This window comes from Cucurbita maxima, unplaced genomic scaffold (genome assembly GCF_002738345.1).
Source record: "Cucurbita maxima cultivar Rimu unplaced genomic scaffold, Cmax_1.0 Cma_Scf00004, whole genome shotgun sequence".
NCBI lineage: Eukaryota > Viridiplantae > Streptophyta > Magnoliopsida > Cucurbitales > Cucurbitaceae > Cucurbita > Cucurbita maxima.
Genome location: NW_019272020.1, coordinates 5887989 through 5903775, shown reverse-complemented (window position 1 = coordinate 5903775; position 15787 = coordinate 5887989). Strand labels below are relative to the sequence as shown.

The 15787-nt window shown below is 34.2% G+C and overlaps 1 protein-coding gene across 6 annotated transcripts; it reads right to left on the bottom strand.

Annotated features, from left to right (window-relative positions):
• Positions 1-1164: 1164 nt before the first annotated feature.
• Positions 1165-10238, bottom strand: LOC111478183 (casein kinase 1-like protein HD16). 6 transcript variants are annotated; one of them, XM_023122333.1, is made up of 18 exons: positions 9955-10238; positions 9584-9673; positions 8820-9256; positions 8476-8601; positions 8315-8388; positions 8141-8210; positions 8005-8060; positions 7844-7915; positions 7481-7575; positions 7282-7348; positions 7070-7199; positions 6602-6820; positions 6335-6465; positions 3744-3918; positions 3541-3631; positions 2416-2573; positions 2114-2302; positions 1165-1778 (listed from the first exon to the last, which is right to left on the bottom strand). In XM_023122333.1, the coding sequence occupies exons 3-18, from the start codon at positions 9228-9230 to the stop codon at positions 1719-1721; spliced, it is 2124 nt and encodes a 707-aa protein (XP_022978101.1). In that variant the 5' UTR covers positions 9231-9256; positions 9584-9673; positions 9955-10238; the 3' UTR covers positions 1165-1718. The 6 variants fall into 6 exon arrangements, with proteins under 6 accessions (XP_022978101.1, XP_022978105.1, XP_022978100.1 ...); XM_023122337.1 differs by having other exon boundaries at positions 9584-9651; XM_023122332.1 differs by having other exon boundaries at positions 8820-9253; positions 9955-10237.
• Positions 10239-15787: the final 5549 nt, after the last annotated feature.

The following is a 15787-nucleotide window of genomic DNA, read 5'->3' as shown; positions in this document are numbered from 1 at the left end:
GGGTCATGTTTCAAAGAAATGTTTTAAAAAACGTGAGCGAGTAAATGCATTGAAAACAATTTGAAAGGAATTAGTGTTAGATAAGTTTTAGCCAATTTTGGTAACCGATTATACACCTTCGTATTCATTCGTGAGGGGACTCCTAATGGATTGAAAACCATATCATATTAACGGGTCTTCCATTTTGCAAATAAGGCAGATCTTCTCTAGGCAAAATTTTTGAAACAATACCTTTATTTTCATGTCTTCCCCCGCTACCTTGTCGCCTACTTTGATTTCACGTTTCTGTGAAATATATACACGAATCATTTCTAGATTATACTCGAACCCCCTTTTTTCTGGATCCATCTCACATCAATAACTTGACCCCTACAGCCTATAGGTAATTTTAGATAGTTTTTTTTTGAAGTGGATACCTAAATGCCAAGTATGGCTCGAAATAATCTAGCTTCGGGGGCATACTATCTAAAATTAACATTTTAAACTTTTTTGTCACAATTGCAATTTGATGGCAGAGACTTGCAATTGTGCAGCACTCACTTCACAGGAAGAGCCCACACCTACTCAGGACATCTAGTCTCATAGGAGACGAGCATAGCTACTTGGGGTTACAAACCTGAATCAAATACCAGTTACTTAAGGTAACTTACTCCTAAAAGCAGGAACGAGACAACCCTAGGAAACCTCCAACTGTACATGAGTTCCATAGCACTAGCTGCCTAAACTCAACCGCCAAGAATAGCTACCATGCCTCAACACCATGCCTCAACAAGTTAAGCCTATTCGTTCTGCCTACGGCCAAGCAACATATACTTGATCTACTAATTCTTTGATTCCAGTTAGTAAGAGGGATCTTGAACTAAGAAATAGATTCTAGAAGCTAAACTAAAAAAGGGTATCCTGAGCAATCACACATACAATCATACTCAAGACGAAAGTTTCAAATTTTAATAACTAACTTGTAATTTAACCACGTTTATAATGTTCTAGTATCACATCTAACTCAACTCACTTAATCACAACTTTTGAACGTTCGAAGTTTCTAGATACTTTAGATCTCCAACACGTTATCAAAGAAGGTATCGATGGAAGCGTAATCAGGCAATTTAGCACGAACGCAATAAGTTGAAACGCTCCAAGCAAAACGCAAGTGAACGATAATCATCCGTGGAAGCCTCCAGCCCCTCATCTATACAAAATTGAACACAAATGCTACCATGTTTATGAAACAAAGAAAGAAAGAAGTGAAAATGGGTAATGAAATAATGAAAAGAATGAAAAGAAGCCCATTTTTAATGTAAGTTTAGAGGAGGACTTTACATGGTAAGTAAAAGATTAGAGAGGTTGCAATCAAGTTGTACAAAACTTCTCTTTTTTGGGTTGTTTTGTTTCACTTAGAAGCCATTATGGAAGGTGCCATTATGAGCACAAGAATAGCTCTCTGTTTTTCATGCCATTCCAACAATCATCCTCTTCTTGCATTGCTTTTCCACCACACCATTACAAGTTAAACCAATGGAATGGGGCATTGCATTGCTTTTCTCCCTCTCCCAACAAATCCCTTCTTGAATCATCATCATCAACAACTCTCAACTCTCTCAGCTTCCACATTTCTAAAAAAAAAAAGGTTTGTTCTGTTTTTCACTTTTTGCATCCCCTTCTGCTGGGGCACATCATACCAAAATATACAATCAAATTACACTGTCCATCAATCATAATTAGCAGACTGTTCGCCCGTAACATATCGATGCAATATAGAGATTCTTCGACCACTTCTCCTGCGATGATGATACAACATATATTGCAGAAACCAGCCATCAATACTAACTTAAAAATATTGCCAAAAAAGAAACATTGGGTTCAGCAGTTACCACAAGATTGCTATGAATGTATCACGTTTGAATGAGGTAATCGTTTCGTGGTCTGGTTTTTATCGATGTTATGGTTGAGTACTTCGTTTTCAGAAAGCATTTTCTATTCTCATATGATCGAAAAAAGTTTGATGCAAGAAACTCAAGATTTGAACCATTAGGAAAAGGCCTGGTGAATTTTCTAGTTGTGCTATAAAACGTGTAGGTGTATGATAAATTTCGTTATGAAGGTGGGTTCGTACCTTCACATGGGTGCTGGGAAATGCAGACGTTCGCAGAGTCTCCTGAGTTTCGTCCATCAATTTGCGTTTGGGTATGCTTAATATGAAGGCAGCCTGATCTGCAGTTGCTGCCATGCATGTTATCCTGTAGCCACTTTCCCATCTGCGGTGAATACCTTCGCTTGGGTATAAAAAATCAAGCTCCACAACCTTAAGCGATTGAGTTCATACAGGACAAGAACCAAGAAAGAATTTTCAGAAGACAATCACAGAAAATTGTATGCAAAAGTAAAAACAATTCATAAATTAATACGAAATCGTACCTGATCAGAAAAGCCAGCATTCCTAGACATAACCACGCCCCAGCGACTTCCAGCGGTGGTCATGGACGTGACGTGGAATCCTTCCTTCCATTTTTTATTTATCCACTTGAAAGGAAAAGATTCACTAACTTTATAGGATTGCTGAGTATAAGGTGTTCCTGCAAGATTACGCCGAAGCTCAATAAGAACACAAAATCATAAGCGCCTATTATTGGATCGTGAATGGACGATCAAGAATTCTCCTGATAGCTATAATATCTTTTATTGAAAAAGAAGATTAGCACCAATTGAAGAGAAACCCAGAAGAATCGGGGGAATGAGGAACTAGAAAATAACTTTTAGAAGGTCTCGATGGAAGGAAAAGCAAGGAGTGCTCAAGCATTCTCTCTATAATTGGTAACTCCTAGCGTCACAATTGCACTCTTGCAATAGCGGGATAGCGATTATGCGGCACTTGTTCTAAGCAAGCGAACAAGTCAACAGTGAGAAATTCAAACGTCGCGGACGTCAGCGTATGTTCGGGTCTTGAGTCACGTTGTGAGAAAATGTTAAAAAAACGCGTGCGAGGAAATACATTTGAAAACGGTTTGAAGAATTGAAGAAAACAACATTACATGACTCTAAGCAAATTAAGAAATACCATGGCTTAAATAGCACATATAACTCAGGGTAGGAAGAAGTGACAACTAGTCATATCCCCTATAGTACATTTTGGGGGCTTAGCCTTGACGGGTGCATACATGGTTTTGGTGAACGGTCATACACCCCCGTATTGACCCAACGTGAAAATGTAAAGGCCTATCTAGGATGAAAGCATGTAAAAGGGGTTTGAACAGGCATGCAACCATGGACAATATGTCCTGGACTGGCAAGACCGGGACACTGTCATGCATTCATAGGCAACATGCCTTGGACAAGCATGGCCGTGACACCCAGCATGGAGATGATAGGAGTGTGGCTGCTAGATAAGGGGAGTACGTTTTTCGCTGGAGTCCCATATAAATAAACTTAAAGAAAAAGAAAAACTACGTGCAAAACAGTTGGCACAAAGAGAAGAAATAGAAGAACCACAGGTTCACTAATATCTGAATTAAAATGCAAAAATTTAAGTGCGAAGCCACTGACCTTTTGACATGACAACCAGGGAACTACCATTAGCTGCTCCAGCAATTGAACTAATATAGAAATTCTTTTCCCATTGTTCCATAATCCAATCCTGACAAGAATCCAATTTGATCTAGATGATTTAACACGGTAAAATTACATGGAAACACTGTAAGATACGACGAAAAGTTATCAGAAAACAAAGCACTGTAGTGTTATGTAACCTTGTGAAGGAAGACCGACGATAACTCGTAAACCTGGGAAGAGAAACCTGTTCCAGCATCCATGATTAGGGCCCAGAGATTCGCTGCAGAGGCCACACAACTTATAAGCAATCCATCTTCGTTGCCCTTTTCTATATGTTGGCGCAATCTCGAGTCTGCAACATTGTAGTGATACCTACAGGTCCAGCAACTTACCATGTAAATATAATAAAAAAAACACATTGTATCTTTTCTCTATTGTTTTCTTGTAGAACAAAAACACACACTCTGAAGTTTCAGTATTATTTGAAATATTCAAACTAATATGGTAAAGAAACCATTTCTGGTCAAAGACATTATGCAAGATTATGAAAGCCCCCTAGCAGCGTCAAACTAATCCATAAAACATGATTTGGACCGTGAAACATGTAGCGTCTAAGAGTGGTTCATTTATATTCAAGCATTGTTGAGCCAACGCATTCTTCTTCCCATTGCTAATATACGGTGTTATATCATTTTCTTTACAATCAGAAGCAAAGATTGATGCATCAGCTCCAGCAAAATTGTCTTCGATTGCTACGAAATGTTTTAGAAACAAGAAATATAACTTTTTTCTTCATCACAATAATATCTTTATGCTCCTTTTTTATCAGTGTCAAATTAACCCAATTATGTAATTTCCTTGGTAGCTCATGAATTGTGATTCACGATTTTTCCTCCGGGAAGTTTCATTGACTTCATTCTTTCTAATGTAACATCATTCCAAGGTATGACCAAAGAAAATGGGCCCCCCGTATAATAACTATTTGGTTTTAGGTTTTTTTGTTTTTGAAAATTAAGGTTGAATGGTCGAATATGTAACTAGGATTGCCCTTAACTGTGAAGAACCCCAAATCCTTTTCCGTCTGAAACGATTGTTGAAAAAATAGAAAGAACGTTATCGACATGGTCGTCATATTATACTTCCAAGAGCGAAAGGCTCACCTTAATACAAGCCAAATTGTTCAACCTTCCCACTTAATGCATGTATCTATTCGAAATGCAACAAAAAGTGACTATGGAAATAGAAAGATTATTCAGAAACTATGGGTGGAAATCACACATCTTGTTCGATTGAATACCATAAACCTACTGAAAGGAGGACTTGGTCTATATTTGATAAAGGAGAAGAACAAACCTCTCAGTAAATGGATATTGAGATATTATCAAAAAAGCAAGGCCTTGCAAAAAAACTTATAAAAGCTAAATATACTCCTAGATTATGTACAAATAGACCCCAGACCTTCTGCAAAGGGGTCATAGAAATATATAAAAAAGCACCAATCACATTTACCCTAGGGTGGGTGATGGAGGAAGCACACCTTTTTGGACTACCCTTGGATTGACAATACCACACTAGCCTTGTGGTATCCACTTTTGTATAGACTCTCATGGAAAAACGGCCACATTAAAATAAATAAATAAATAAAAATAAAAATAAAAAATTTGGGATCTGAAGCTTGGCAGGAAAGGAACTTAAAGGATAATAAAGCTATGGAATGGGCCGAAGAGACACATTGAAATGGCTTCCTAGTGCTAACGGAGTTTTCTCTACTAAATATTTGATGATGGACAAAAGGGAAGGTAGAAACAATAAAGCTCACTAGCAAAGACAATATATGGAAAGAAAATCCTAAAAAAGTGAAATTTTTCTAGCTTAAAATAGCGATAAAGCCATAAGCACAAATGAAAATCTACAAAAAAAAATAAATAAATAAATAAAAATAAAAAAAAAAACCTACATAACTCTACTTTCCAAGTTGATGCTCATTATGCAAGGAAGACAATGAATCACAAAACCACTTATATAGGAAGCGCACATACTGATACGCTCATAAGTTGTGGACAAAGATTCTCAATATCTTTGAATAGCATCTCACTTTTCCTAGGGAGGTAAACGAGCTACTAGACATGGTCTTAACGTACCACCCTTTCAAGAATGCAAAAGCTCTGGAATGGAAAAACTTCATTATGGCTTTCTTTTGGAATCTATGGAAAGAAAGAAATCAAAAAGTATTCACGGAAATGACACAAACTTATACTAAGCTCTTCGTGTTGTTTATCACACACTATCTTGGTTTAAATTGTCTAATACATTTGCTTCCTATAGTCATACTTCTCTCTTTGTTTAGGAAGGTCTTTTGTAAGTACCTTGGATAATGCATCACTGTAAGTTTGAAAACAAAAAAAAACAAAAAAAAAAAACCGTTTCTAAAAACATGTTTTTGTTTTTCAAATTTGACTATGGATGCAAATGTTTCCTTAGGAAAGATGGAAATCATAGTGAAAAGACGGTAAGAAAACCAGCCCACATTTTAAAAAATGAAAACGAAAGATCATATAATTATCAAACAGGGCCGAACAAAAGAATATTTTTAATGCAAATTAGTACGAGCTACTTGATACAATGCACAGCTTGGTAGTTCAAAAGTCAAACCACAATACCACTGAGATAAATTCATTAAAAATGGGGTAGATATGAAAGAGGGTGATTACTAAGCAATAAAACAAAAGCAATGCAAGACCATGGAACATTCAAAGTAATCAACGAATAAGAAGAACATCAAACGCACCTTTGCTTCATGGGCCTACGTGCATTATAAACCGAAATCCATTGCGTGGCTGGACTACCTAACCTCACTCTCTTCTTTGGTTGCTCATCTTCTTCCAGATTTATAAGCAGCCTACCACGCTTTTGCCCAACCTAGTACAGCAAGGAAACCGTATAAAATGAGGAAGTCAGTTCCCTACAAATTAAATTCCAACTTGTGCACACATTGGTGGAAAGGAAATTGTCAAAGAGAGGTAAGGTGGGAAGGAATTAGAAAACGATAGGCCACCTTTAACGCTCCATCAATTCGAATTGGCCTGAGTGGTATACATGGATCAATCAGGCCTTCAAAAAAGGATATTAGTTTTGAATAATTTGGCTCCTCGTCGAACTTCATATTTATTACAGCTTCAAGAAATTGCTTGAATGGTGCTGGGCAAAAGCAGCACATCAACTCTGGAGAAGTGACCATCTTTTTCTTACATACAAGAAAACTCTTGTTATCACCCTGCATTTATTTGTCCATGGATAAAGGGGTTAGTTCTTTAATTTGGAAATTTCGAAAATGTCATTGGTCTATTCATTTGTCGGTTTTCTTCCCCAGATTAAATTGCATGTCCTTCTAAATTGTATGCATAAACAATAAATAAAACAAAACAAAATAAAATAACTCATTGTTCAAAATTTTGTTAAACAAATGGTTTTAATCATTAAACTTAAAGAAGATTATACTAGTGCATTAAGAAAGCTGATCGACCTGATATCCTTGCCAAGGTAATCTTCCTTTTATAAGGAATATTAACGTGTAAGCCAATGACTCGAGATCATCTCTCCGACTTCCAGTTCTACCTAAATGTGCATGTACACTTGCATACCTTATCGTCCCCCTGGTGGAAAAAAATATATTTACATTTAAACATATAAATACTTTTTAAATAAATATACATGAAAGTGAAAAGTCCCACAAACCTGAATATGTCAGGCCTTTGATCATATTCAACATGTTGACCACTAGCTACATCTTTCCATTTAGAAGCTGAACCAAACATGATCGTAGAACGAGCAATAAAATAGAGAATGTCAACTATCAAGTAGTGAACTTTCGGTCAAGTACAAGAGATTCATACTGGGAAAATAGGTTGATGCTATGATATTGATGAGAGCATACCTAAACCAAGATCAATAAGATACAGTTTTTTCTCATCTGCTGTCCCCGCTTGACCAAGTAAGAAGTTCTCTGGCTTCACATCTCCATGCACAAACCTTTATTTACAAGACAATAAACGATTGTAAGAGATAATTAGGAGCTTAAACGAGAATGAACGTTCGGGGCTTAATTGGGAATAAATTGTACTTTAGATGTAGTCATGGTTTAAATTATAAAACAAATCTGTAATCCTTTGGAAGTTTTTTTTTTTTTCCCCTTTTTTCCATCCATTTGTTTATTAATTGAATATTTTGTTCTTTTATCAAAAATAATTTATGTTTTGAAGAAAAAGTTCTGGTAATTATATGGAGTTAGGGAACTCACCCCTTCATGTGAAGCTTCTCAAGAATTGATATTGCCTCCACTGCAATGCAAGCAACCATACTTGGAGACATCCTGTTGAAGATGCAAAATTAAGAAGGTTGAACAATAGGCCAAATCTGCATGAATAATAAAGTTCAAGACAGAAATGTCATTTATCTTACGATTGACCAAGAGTGTTCCAGACATCCCACAGGCTTGGCCCGAGCATGTCCATGACCTGGTATCCAGTTACAAAATGTCAGACATAAATACATTTGAAAACTTAGCTGCAAAGGAGCAGTCTAGTTCAAGCCTCACCAGAATGTAGAAATCGCCTTGACGACCCTTGTAATGCACCCAAGGAATTCCATAGCATCCATTTAGAGCACTTAATAAGACAAAAGACGAGAAAGCCATAGCAGTTCAGTAACGTAAAACAATATTGTTAGCTTAATACTAAAACTTAGAAAAAGGTTACCGAATAACTCTTACCTATACACTTGCCATTCATAAGGAGGACCATAACTGCAACCTTTACTATTGTGGTGCTCAAGCTTCAGAGCAACCTGTAAGTTCATTTTAATCAGGAAACACGCTTTGACACGATTAATTCATCAAATCATTGCAATAAGGATTCATGTAGTGATCGATACCTCAATTGCATCCGGACCTGTCTGATCAGTTCCACCACTGACTCTTCTACCAACAAAGACTTGGCCAAAACCTCCCTTGCCAAGTTTCTTTTCAACCTTATATACAGGAGAATTGCCCACTTGTACCTGCAGAGATCAAACGAAACACATCAGTCAAATACTTGTACATCCCAACCACTATAGACTTGGGAGAAGTTGTTAAAAAAAAAATTGATAGTAGAATAAACAAGACAGTGGGCAAATATGTTAATGTAACTGATAGTGAGCCTCCACATTGATGTAACCGAATATTCTAAAATGACATACAACAACGAATGCACGAGGTCAAGAAGACAAGGGGATACCCTGTCAGGAATAGGAGCTGTGCCTGCTTCCTCTTCAACTCCTATTACTTTATCTGGACTTCCACCCTCTATGGCCATATCTTTATTTGCAACAGCCTCAACTCGATTGAAAACAGGCTCTGCTGCCCCAAGGGCACCAGCTTCAGGAAGAACCTCACAAGGTTCAGGATCTAAATCTATCAATCTGATTCCGCGTCCTCTCCGGGCAGCCGTTGGCCTTGCAGGAATTGCCACTGAGGGACCTTTCGCTACGGCTGCATTACCACCTCTTCCTCTTCCACCACCAACCCTTCTTCTGGTTCTATTAGGGGCCGGCACTGCCAAATTCTCTCCTTGATCAAGTGGTTGTGTACAAGGCTGAAGATCATCAAGCCGTCTCGATCTCCTGGCTCCACTTCGCAGTTCAGGCATTGTCACCCCATACACATCACATCCTGCTTTATTTACCCGATACATAGAAGTTATCCAAAAACATTACAAATCCAATAATACTGGAGGAAAAATGATAAACATGTTGCATAAACATAACCTTATATATTGTAACCAATAACATCAATTCTAGAAAAGGAATCTCTGACAAAACAAAAGCCAACAGAACGAGACTTTCTTCTTTGACGATTACATGTACGTTAATATCAATCAGAGAAAGAAAAACAACATAGCAAAAATAAAATACCAGAAAATTGGGGAAATATACATTCAAGAGTAAATGGAGTTGAAAAGTTTTGTTCATCAAAATACCAAGAAGTATGAACAAAATGTACCTAAAAAAGATTGCTTGATCCCGTTGCAAAATTAACACAGGTCCCTACGCTTTCTTGACCCTTCATAACTTGATAAATCATAAACAAAGTCTGATAAGAAAAACAACACAAATCAGGCAAAACGTCGGAGCAAAAGCGAAAATTACAACGAAAAAGGTTTCATCGGGCGATCATACATGAAAAGAAACCCAACACAAAAAGGAAAAAAGAAATCATAAAAATAACAAACCAAACAAATGAAAACCGATCATCACAAGAAAAACACAAAAACACAAAAAAAGCCAAAATCAGTAATGATCCGATTACGATGGAAGTAACGAAAACGGACAAATGGGTCTCAAAAAAGCAAGAAAATCAGAGAAAAAACTTACAGATGGATCCGGAAACAGAGAAACTGATGATCGGCGATGAACAAAATCGGATCTGATCGAAGATTTACCAACAAAAAAAGGAAAAAAAAAAAAAAAAAAAAAAGGGGGGGATGATGAGTCTTTGATGTTGGTGAGTGAAAGGAGAAACACAAAACTTGCTTTTTGATCGTTTGTGTGTATTTTAGAGTTATGGGGTTGGAATCAAAGATAAGCTCTGGACATGGAAAACGCTGGTAAGAAATTTATCCTGCTTGCCCTAAACTTTGGTTTTTTTTTTTTTTTTTTTTTTTTTATATACTTTTTAATATTTTTATCAGGTGGAGATTGAGATTTTCAAGATTTTTTTTTTTTTTTTAATTTGTCGAAAAGGTAAAATTTAAGGAGAAAAATAAGAAATTGTAGAAATGAAAAAATGTGAGATTGTGAATGATGATGATGGTGATGATGATGGTGATGATGATGATGATGCTACACATTCATGTTTTCCCCTTTCTATCCTTTCTCTCTCTCTTTCTCTCTCTAAAATTGTAATTTTTTTTTTTCATTTTTAAAATTTAAATTACAGTTCGGTCCTTTAACTTTTATCTATTTTCACTTTGGTCCCTAACGTTTTTTTTTTAGAATTTGGATTAGTCCTTGAACTTTTTATCTATTTTCACTTTGGTCCCTAACGTTTTTTTTTTAGAATTTGGATTAGTCCTTGAACTTTTTATCTATTTTCACTTTGGTCCCTAACGTTTTTTTTTTAGAATTTGGATTAGTCCTTAAACTTTTGTCTATTTGCATTTTGGTCCTTATAATTTTTGAACTTTGAATTTGGTCGTTGAACTTTGAATTTGGATTAGTCCTTGAACTTTTGTCTATTTGCATTTTGGTCCTTATAATTTTTGAACTTTGAATTTGGTCGTTGAACTGTTATCTATTTTCACTTTGGTCTCTAACATTTTTCTAGAATTTGGATTTAGTCTTTAAACTTTTGTCTATTTTCACTTTAGTCCCTGAAGTTTTAAGTTTTTGAACTTTGGATTTGGTCGTTGAACGGTTATCTATTCTCACTTTAGTTCCTATAGTTTTTTAAATTTGGATTTGGTCCTTGAATTGTTATCTATTTTCACTTTGGTCTCAAAGCCTTTGTGCATTTCGCTTCTAATCTCGATAAATCTACTCAGAATCAATTGGCAAGAGGTCAACGATTACGTGAGTTGCTCAAACAATCTCAATCAGCCCCTCTCACAGTAGAAGAACAAATAATGACTATTTATACCGGAACGAATGGTTATTAGAAATTGAACAAGTAAGAAAATTTCCCGTTGAGTTACGTAAACGTAAAAATGAATAAACCTCGATTTCAAAAAAATAATATCTTCCACCAAGACATTCACTCCTGAAGACCGTTATCTATTTTCACTTTGGTCTCTATAGTTTTTTAAATTTGGATTTGGTCCTTGAATTGTTATCTATTTTCACTTTGGTCCCTAAGCTTTTTGAAATTTGTATTTGGTCCTTGAGTTATTATCTATTTTCATTTTAGTCCCTAGGTTTTTTGAAATTTAACTTTAGTCCTTGAACTCTTATCTATTTTCACTTTGGTCTCAAAGCTTTTTGTGATTTAGATTTGGTCCTTGAACTTTTATCTATTTTTCATATTGGTCCCTAAGCGTTTTGGGATTTGGATTTAATCCATGTGACAACACGGCTAGATGAAAAAAATTTATTCAATGAAACTACTTTTACCGTTTCTCTATCATACATTTAATGGTTCAAAATTGTCGGTTACATTATAACGACCTTCCTAAATAATTTTTCATAAACGAGGGAATTTCTCTTATATTTCTGTTTTTATAATATTACGATACAAATATGGAATTTGTAAATGTAAACACACGAACCCTTAGATGAAATATTTCAGATGAATTTTGAACGGGTTGAAAAATATTGAGTATTATAAATACCTAGTATGTGATTGAGTCAGAAAATGCAAACACATGCAACATGAATCAGAACATTCATTCACTATGAGACTTAAAAAACTATAGTCTCGGACTCGGTTCTTTCTAAATCTATAAAAACCCGTACTTAAAAAACTACCCATCTGCTTATTCTATATGAGAACGAGTCAATTCCACCTCAAAAGATTATGTTATTAGTTTTTTATTTGATTAGATGTTTTCACGGGTATAAGTTCATAACTCACTTAATATTAAGATTAAGTCGTATATAACGACCCTATAAAATATTAATTTTCTCAATTAAAAAATTTATAAATAAAAATTAAATATTTTGTGATCTAGTTTTATACAAACTCATTGTATAGAATATTCACATCCTACATGTCTCCACATGAACAATTTGGATCAAATCACTTTTAATAATTACAAAGTAGATCGTATCAATAGCGTGTTTATAAAACACTTAAGTTATTACTTAAACATGATTCTCTCATATGTCAATCACGTATTGTAAAAGAATATACTGATAATGCCTGGTATGTACACTTTCATACGTAGGTGATATCACTTCTATATGTCCCAATCTTATATTAAATTATTTAATGTAGGTAAGGACCCGAGAAAAGTTGAATAAGAGAATATGAATACATACATAAATGACGTCCCACGACTATAAAGCATCTGTTTTAATACATGATGCAACATCGTAAACATTCTTTTCGTATTTAGGGAGGAGAACAAAACATTATTTATAAGGATATGAAAGCATCTTTCTAACACAGACGCATTTTAAAAACTTTGAGGGGATGCCCGAAAGGGAAAGCCCAAAGAGGACAATATGTGCTAGTGGTGGGCTTGGGCTGTTACAAATAGTATCAGAGCTAGACATTGAGTAATGTGCCAGTGAGGAGGTTGAGCCCCGAAGGAGAGTGGACATGAGGCGGAGTGCTTGTAAGGACACTAGGCCCAGAAGGGAGTGGATTGGGGTGGTCCCATGTTGAATGGAGAAGGGAACGAATGTCAGCGAGGACACTAGGCTCCGAAGAGGGGTGGATTGTGAGATCCCACGTCGGTTGGAGAGGAGAACGAAATATTCTTTATAACATAAGCGTTTATATTTTAATTTGGTAATATTGAATTAAAAATTATTGTTAAATTAAATGTGAAAATAGACTTGTAGACTCATTATTATATTTGAATTGTTGAACAATTAATTTAAATAGCCACCTAACCTCTCAACAAATTATTTTAATTAATTAATTTGGTTTCTATTTTTTTTTTTATAATTATAGCTTAGCCAACACGAGCATTATCATCTTAAAAGCCGATAGTTACGATACTTACTCCTCGTTCTTAAGAGTCAAAACTATTTCCTAGACCAACCCGAATCCTTCTAACATGTTCGTTATAAAGGGTGTTTCGTTCTCCACCCTAGCCGATGTGAGATCTCACAATCCACCATCATTCGGGGCCAGCGTCCTTGATGGCACTCATTCATTTCTCTAATTGATGTGAGATCTCCATCAAATCCATCCTCTTTCGGGGCCCAACGTCCTTGCTGGCACACCACCTCATGTCCACCCCCTTTGGTGCTCAGCCTTCTAGCTAGCACATCACCCTGTGTCAGGCTCTAATACCATTTGTAACGATCCAAGCCCACTGCTAGCAAATATTGTCCCTTTTGGGCTTTCTCTTTCAAGCTTTCCCTTTCGGGCTTCCCCTCAAGTTTTTTAAAATGCATTAGAGGTAGGAAATTCTCAGGAAATCACTCAACATAAAATTGTTCTAAGAACAAACAAAACACTTAGCTATGGAGTTTCCATGACTGAGTCACGAAAAAGGAAGGTACAATTTATTAGTATAGATAGTAACTTTCATTTCTTTCGAGTATTTTTTAGATATCCTATCCTTAAAACCGCTCTTATTTGAATGTAGTATCATCAGTTCATTTATGTACCTCTCCTTTACTCGGGTGTCACATGAACCCAACTCAACATTAAAATTTTTTGTTGAGTTGGTTCAGGTTGTTCGGGTGTCGAAATTTAGTCAATTTATCCTTAATTAATCGTAACATTAGTCTCTACCGTTATTTATGGTTATTTTTTTATTCCAAAAAAATAATTAGTGTATGCCAACATTTTCTCTACAAAATCCATTAAACCTACCTACAAGTGATTATAAACTTACACAAATGTCAAAATCCGATAAAAAAACATCGAACGTGATCAAAAGAACGAACAATCATATTTAAGCTGAATTAATAAAAATACATTTGAAATTTACCGTTTGTCACAAAAGTACCCCTAGATTTTTCAGAAATTCCAATAATATCCTTAAACTTAAAAAAAATGTCTCAACAATACTCTTACCGATATTTTTTTTTTAATTGAAAACATTAATACTTTATTTTAAAAAAAAATTGAATAAAAAGTGTTAATGTTAATTTTAAAATTTTAAAGGTATTTTTTAAAAGGATAAGAGTATTTTTAAATTTTTTTTAAGTTAAAAAATATTAAAGTTTTAAGAGAATTTTTTTCAAAATAAAGTACCAAAATTAATTGTAAATGTATTTTTTAATTTTTTTTTTAATAAAAATATTTTTGGGTATTTTTTATTTTTTTTATTTTTATTAATTTAGCCTTCTTTTGAAATATAATCAATTTATAATATGATATTTTTATCATTTATACTTTCTAAATTAATTATAGTTTGTAAATCTTTTATAAAAATATATTTTTATTTCAAATAAGTAATTGCACACCATAAATAATATCTTTATTATCTCTAGAGAAAAATAGGAATATTATTTTATTTCTACCATTTTTATTTTTTTAAATAGAGAATTAGGAAAGACGTTATATTCTCGACTAACACGTAAGAAATTTAAAACCACACTATGTTGAGCTAAAATTTAATTTCCCGAAAATTTTAATACTTAAGAAGTCGTTTAAATTAATTGAAACAAATATTTAGTGGAAAAAATTAATTGTCATTTTTAAATTTTATTAGTTTAAACGGATCAAACTTAAAAGTTTAGGGACTAAAATGAAATTTAAGATACGTTTAAAATGACTTTTTAAAAAGTTAAAAATTATTTTTAGGCCCTTAAAAAGACACAAAAATTTCTTTTTGGTCCCTAGACTTTTGAATTTAATTATTTATATTTAGTTTCGAGTTTTTAATTATTGCACTTTTATTTTTGAGTTTTAAATTTATTTATTTATTTTTAATTTTTAAGTTAACTTTATGTTTAGCTTTCATTTAGCCTTTAATTTCAATAATTTATATTTTTACTTTTCATTAATACTCACTTTTTGAGTTTTGACATTAATTTAAAATAATTAAAAATTAGTGAAAACTAATTAATTCTTTTAAATTAATTAATAGGCATTAACACTATGGACCAAAATTGATATTTAGTGAAAAATCAATGCTAAAATTGTAAATCTGAAAATTTATGGGCCAAATAGAAATAAAATTCAAAATTCAAACGGTTATAACATTTTGTAACCTATGAATCAAATAAAAATTAAACTCAAAACTGTAATATTTTGAATTAAATATGGAAATAGACTCAAAATCTCGGGACCAAGTAAAAATTAAACTCAAAATTCCGGGTTAAAAGTCATTTTGAAACCTCTACCAAATATGAGAGACCGGCCAAATGAAAACTAAACTTAAATTTAGAGTAAAAATCCAACGTTTGAAGCCTTTAGATCAAATATGGAAGCTAGACCTCAAAACTTACCGACCTAAGACTTAGGGTAAAAATGTAATATTTTTTGAAACTTTAGGACCGAATATGAAAAATGTAAGATCCCATATTAGTTGGAGAGAGGAACGAAACATTCCTTATAAGAGTGTGAAAAACTCTCCCTAGTACA

Coding starts and splice junctions, on each gene's coding strand:
- LOC111478183 (XM_023122333.1), bottom strand. CDS start 9,230: ATGCCTGAACTGCGAAGTGGAGCCAGGAGATCGAGACGGCTTGATGAT. Junction 3,632..3,743: donor CGTCGGTCTTCCTTCACAAG/GTTACATAACAC, acceptor GATTCTTGTCAG/GATTGGATTATGGAACAATG. Junction 2,303..2,415: donor ATGCTGGCTTTTCTGATCAG/GTACGATTTCGT, acceptor CAATCGCTTAAG/GTTGTGGAGCTTGATTTTTT.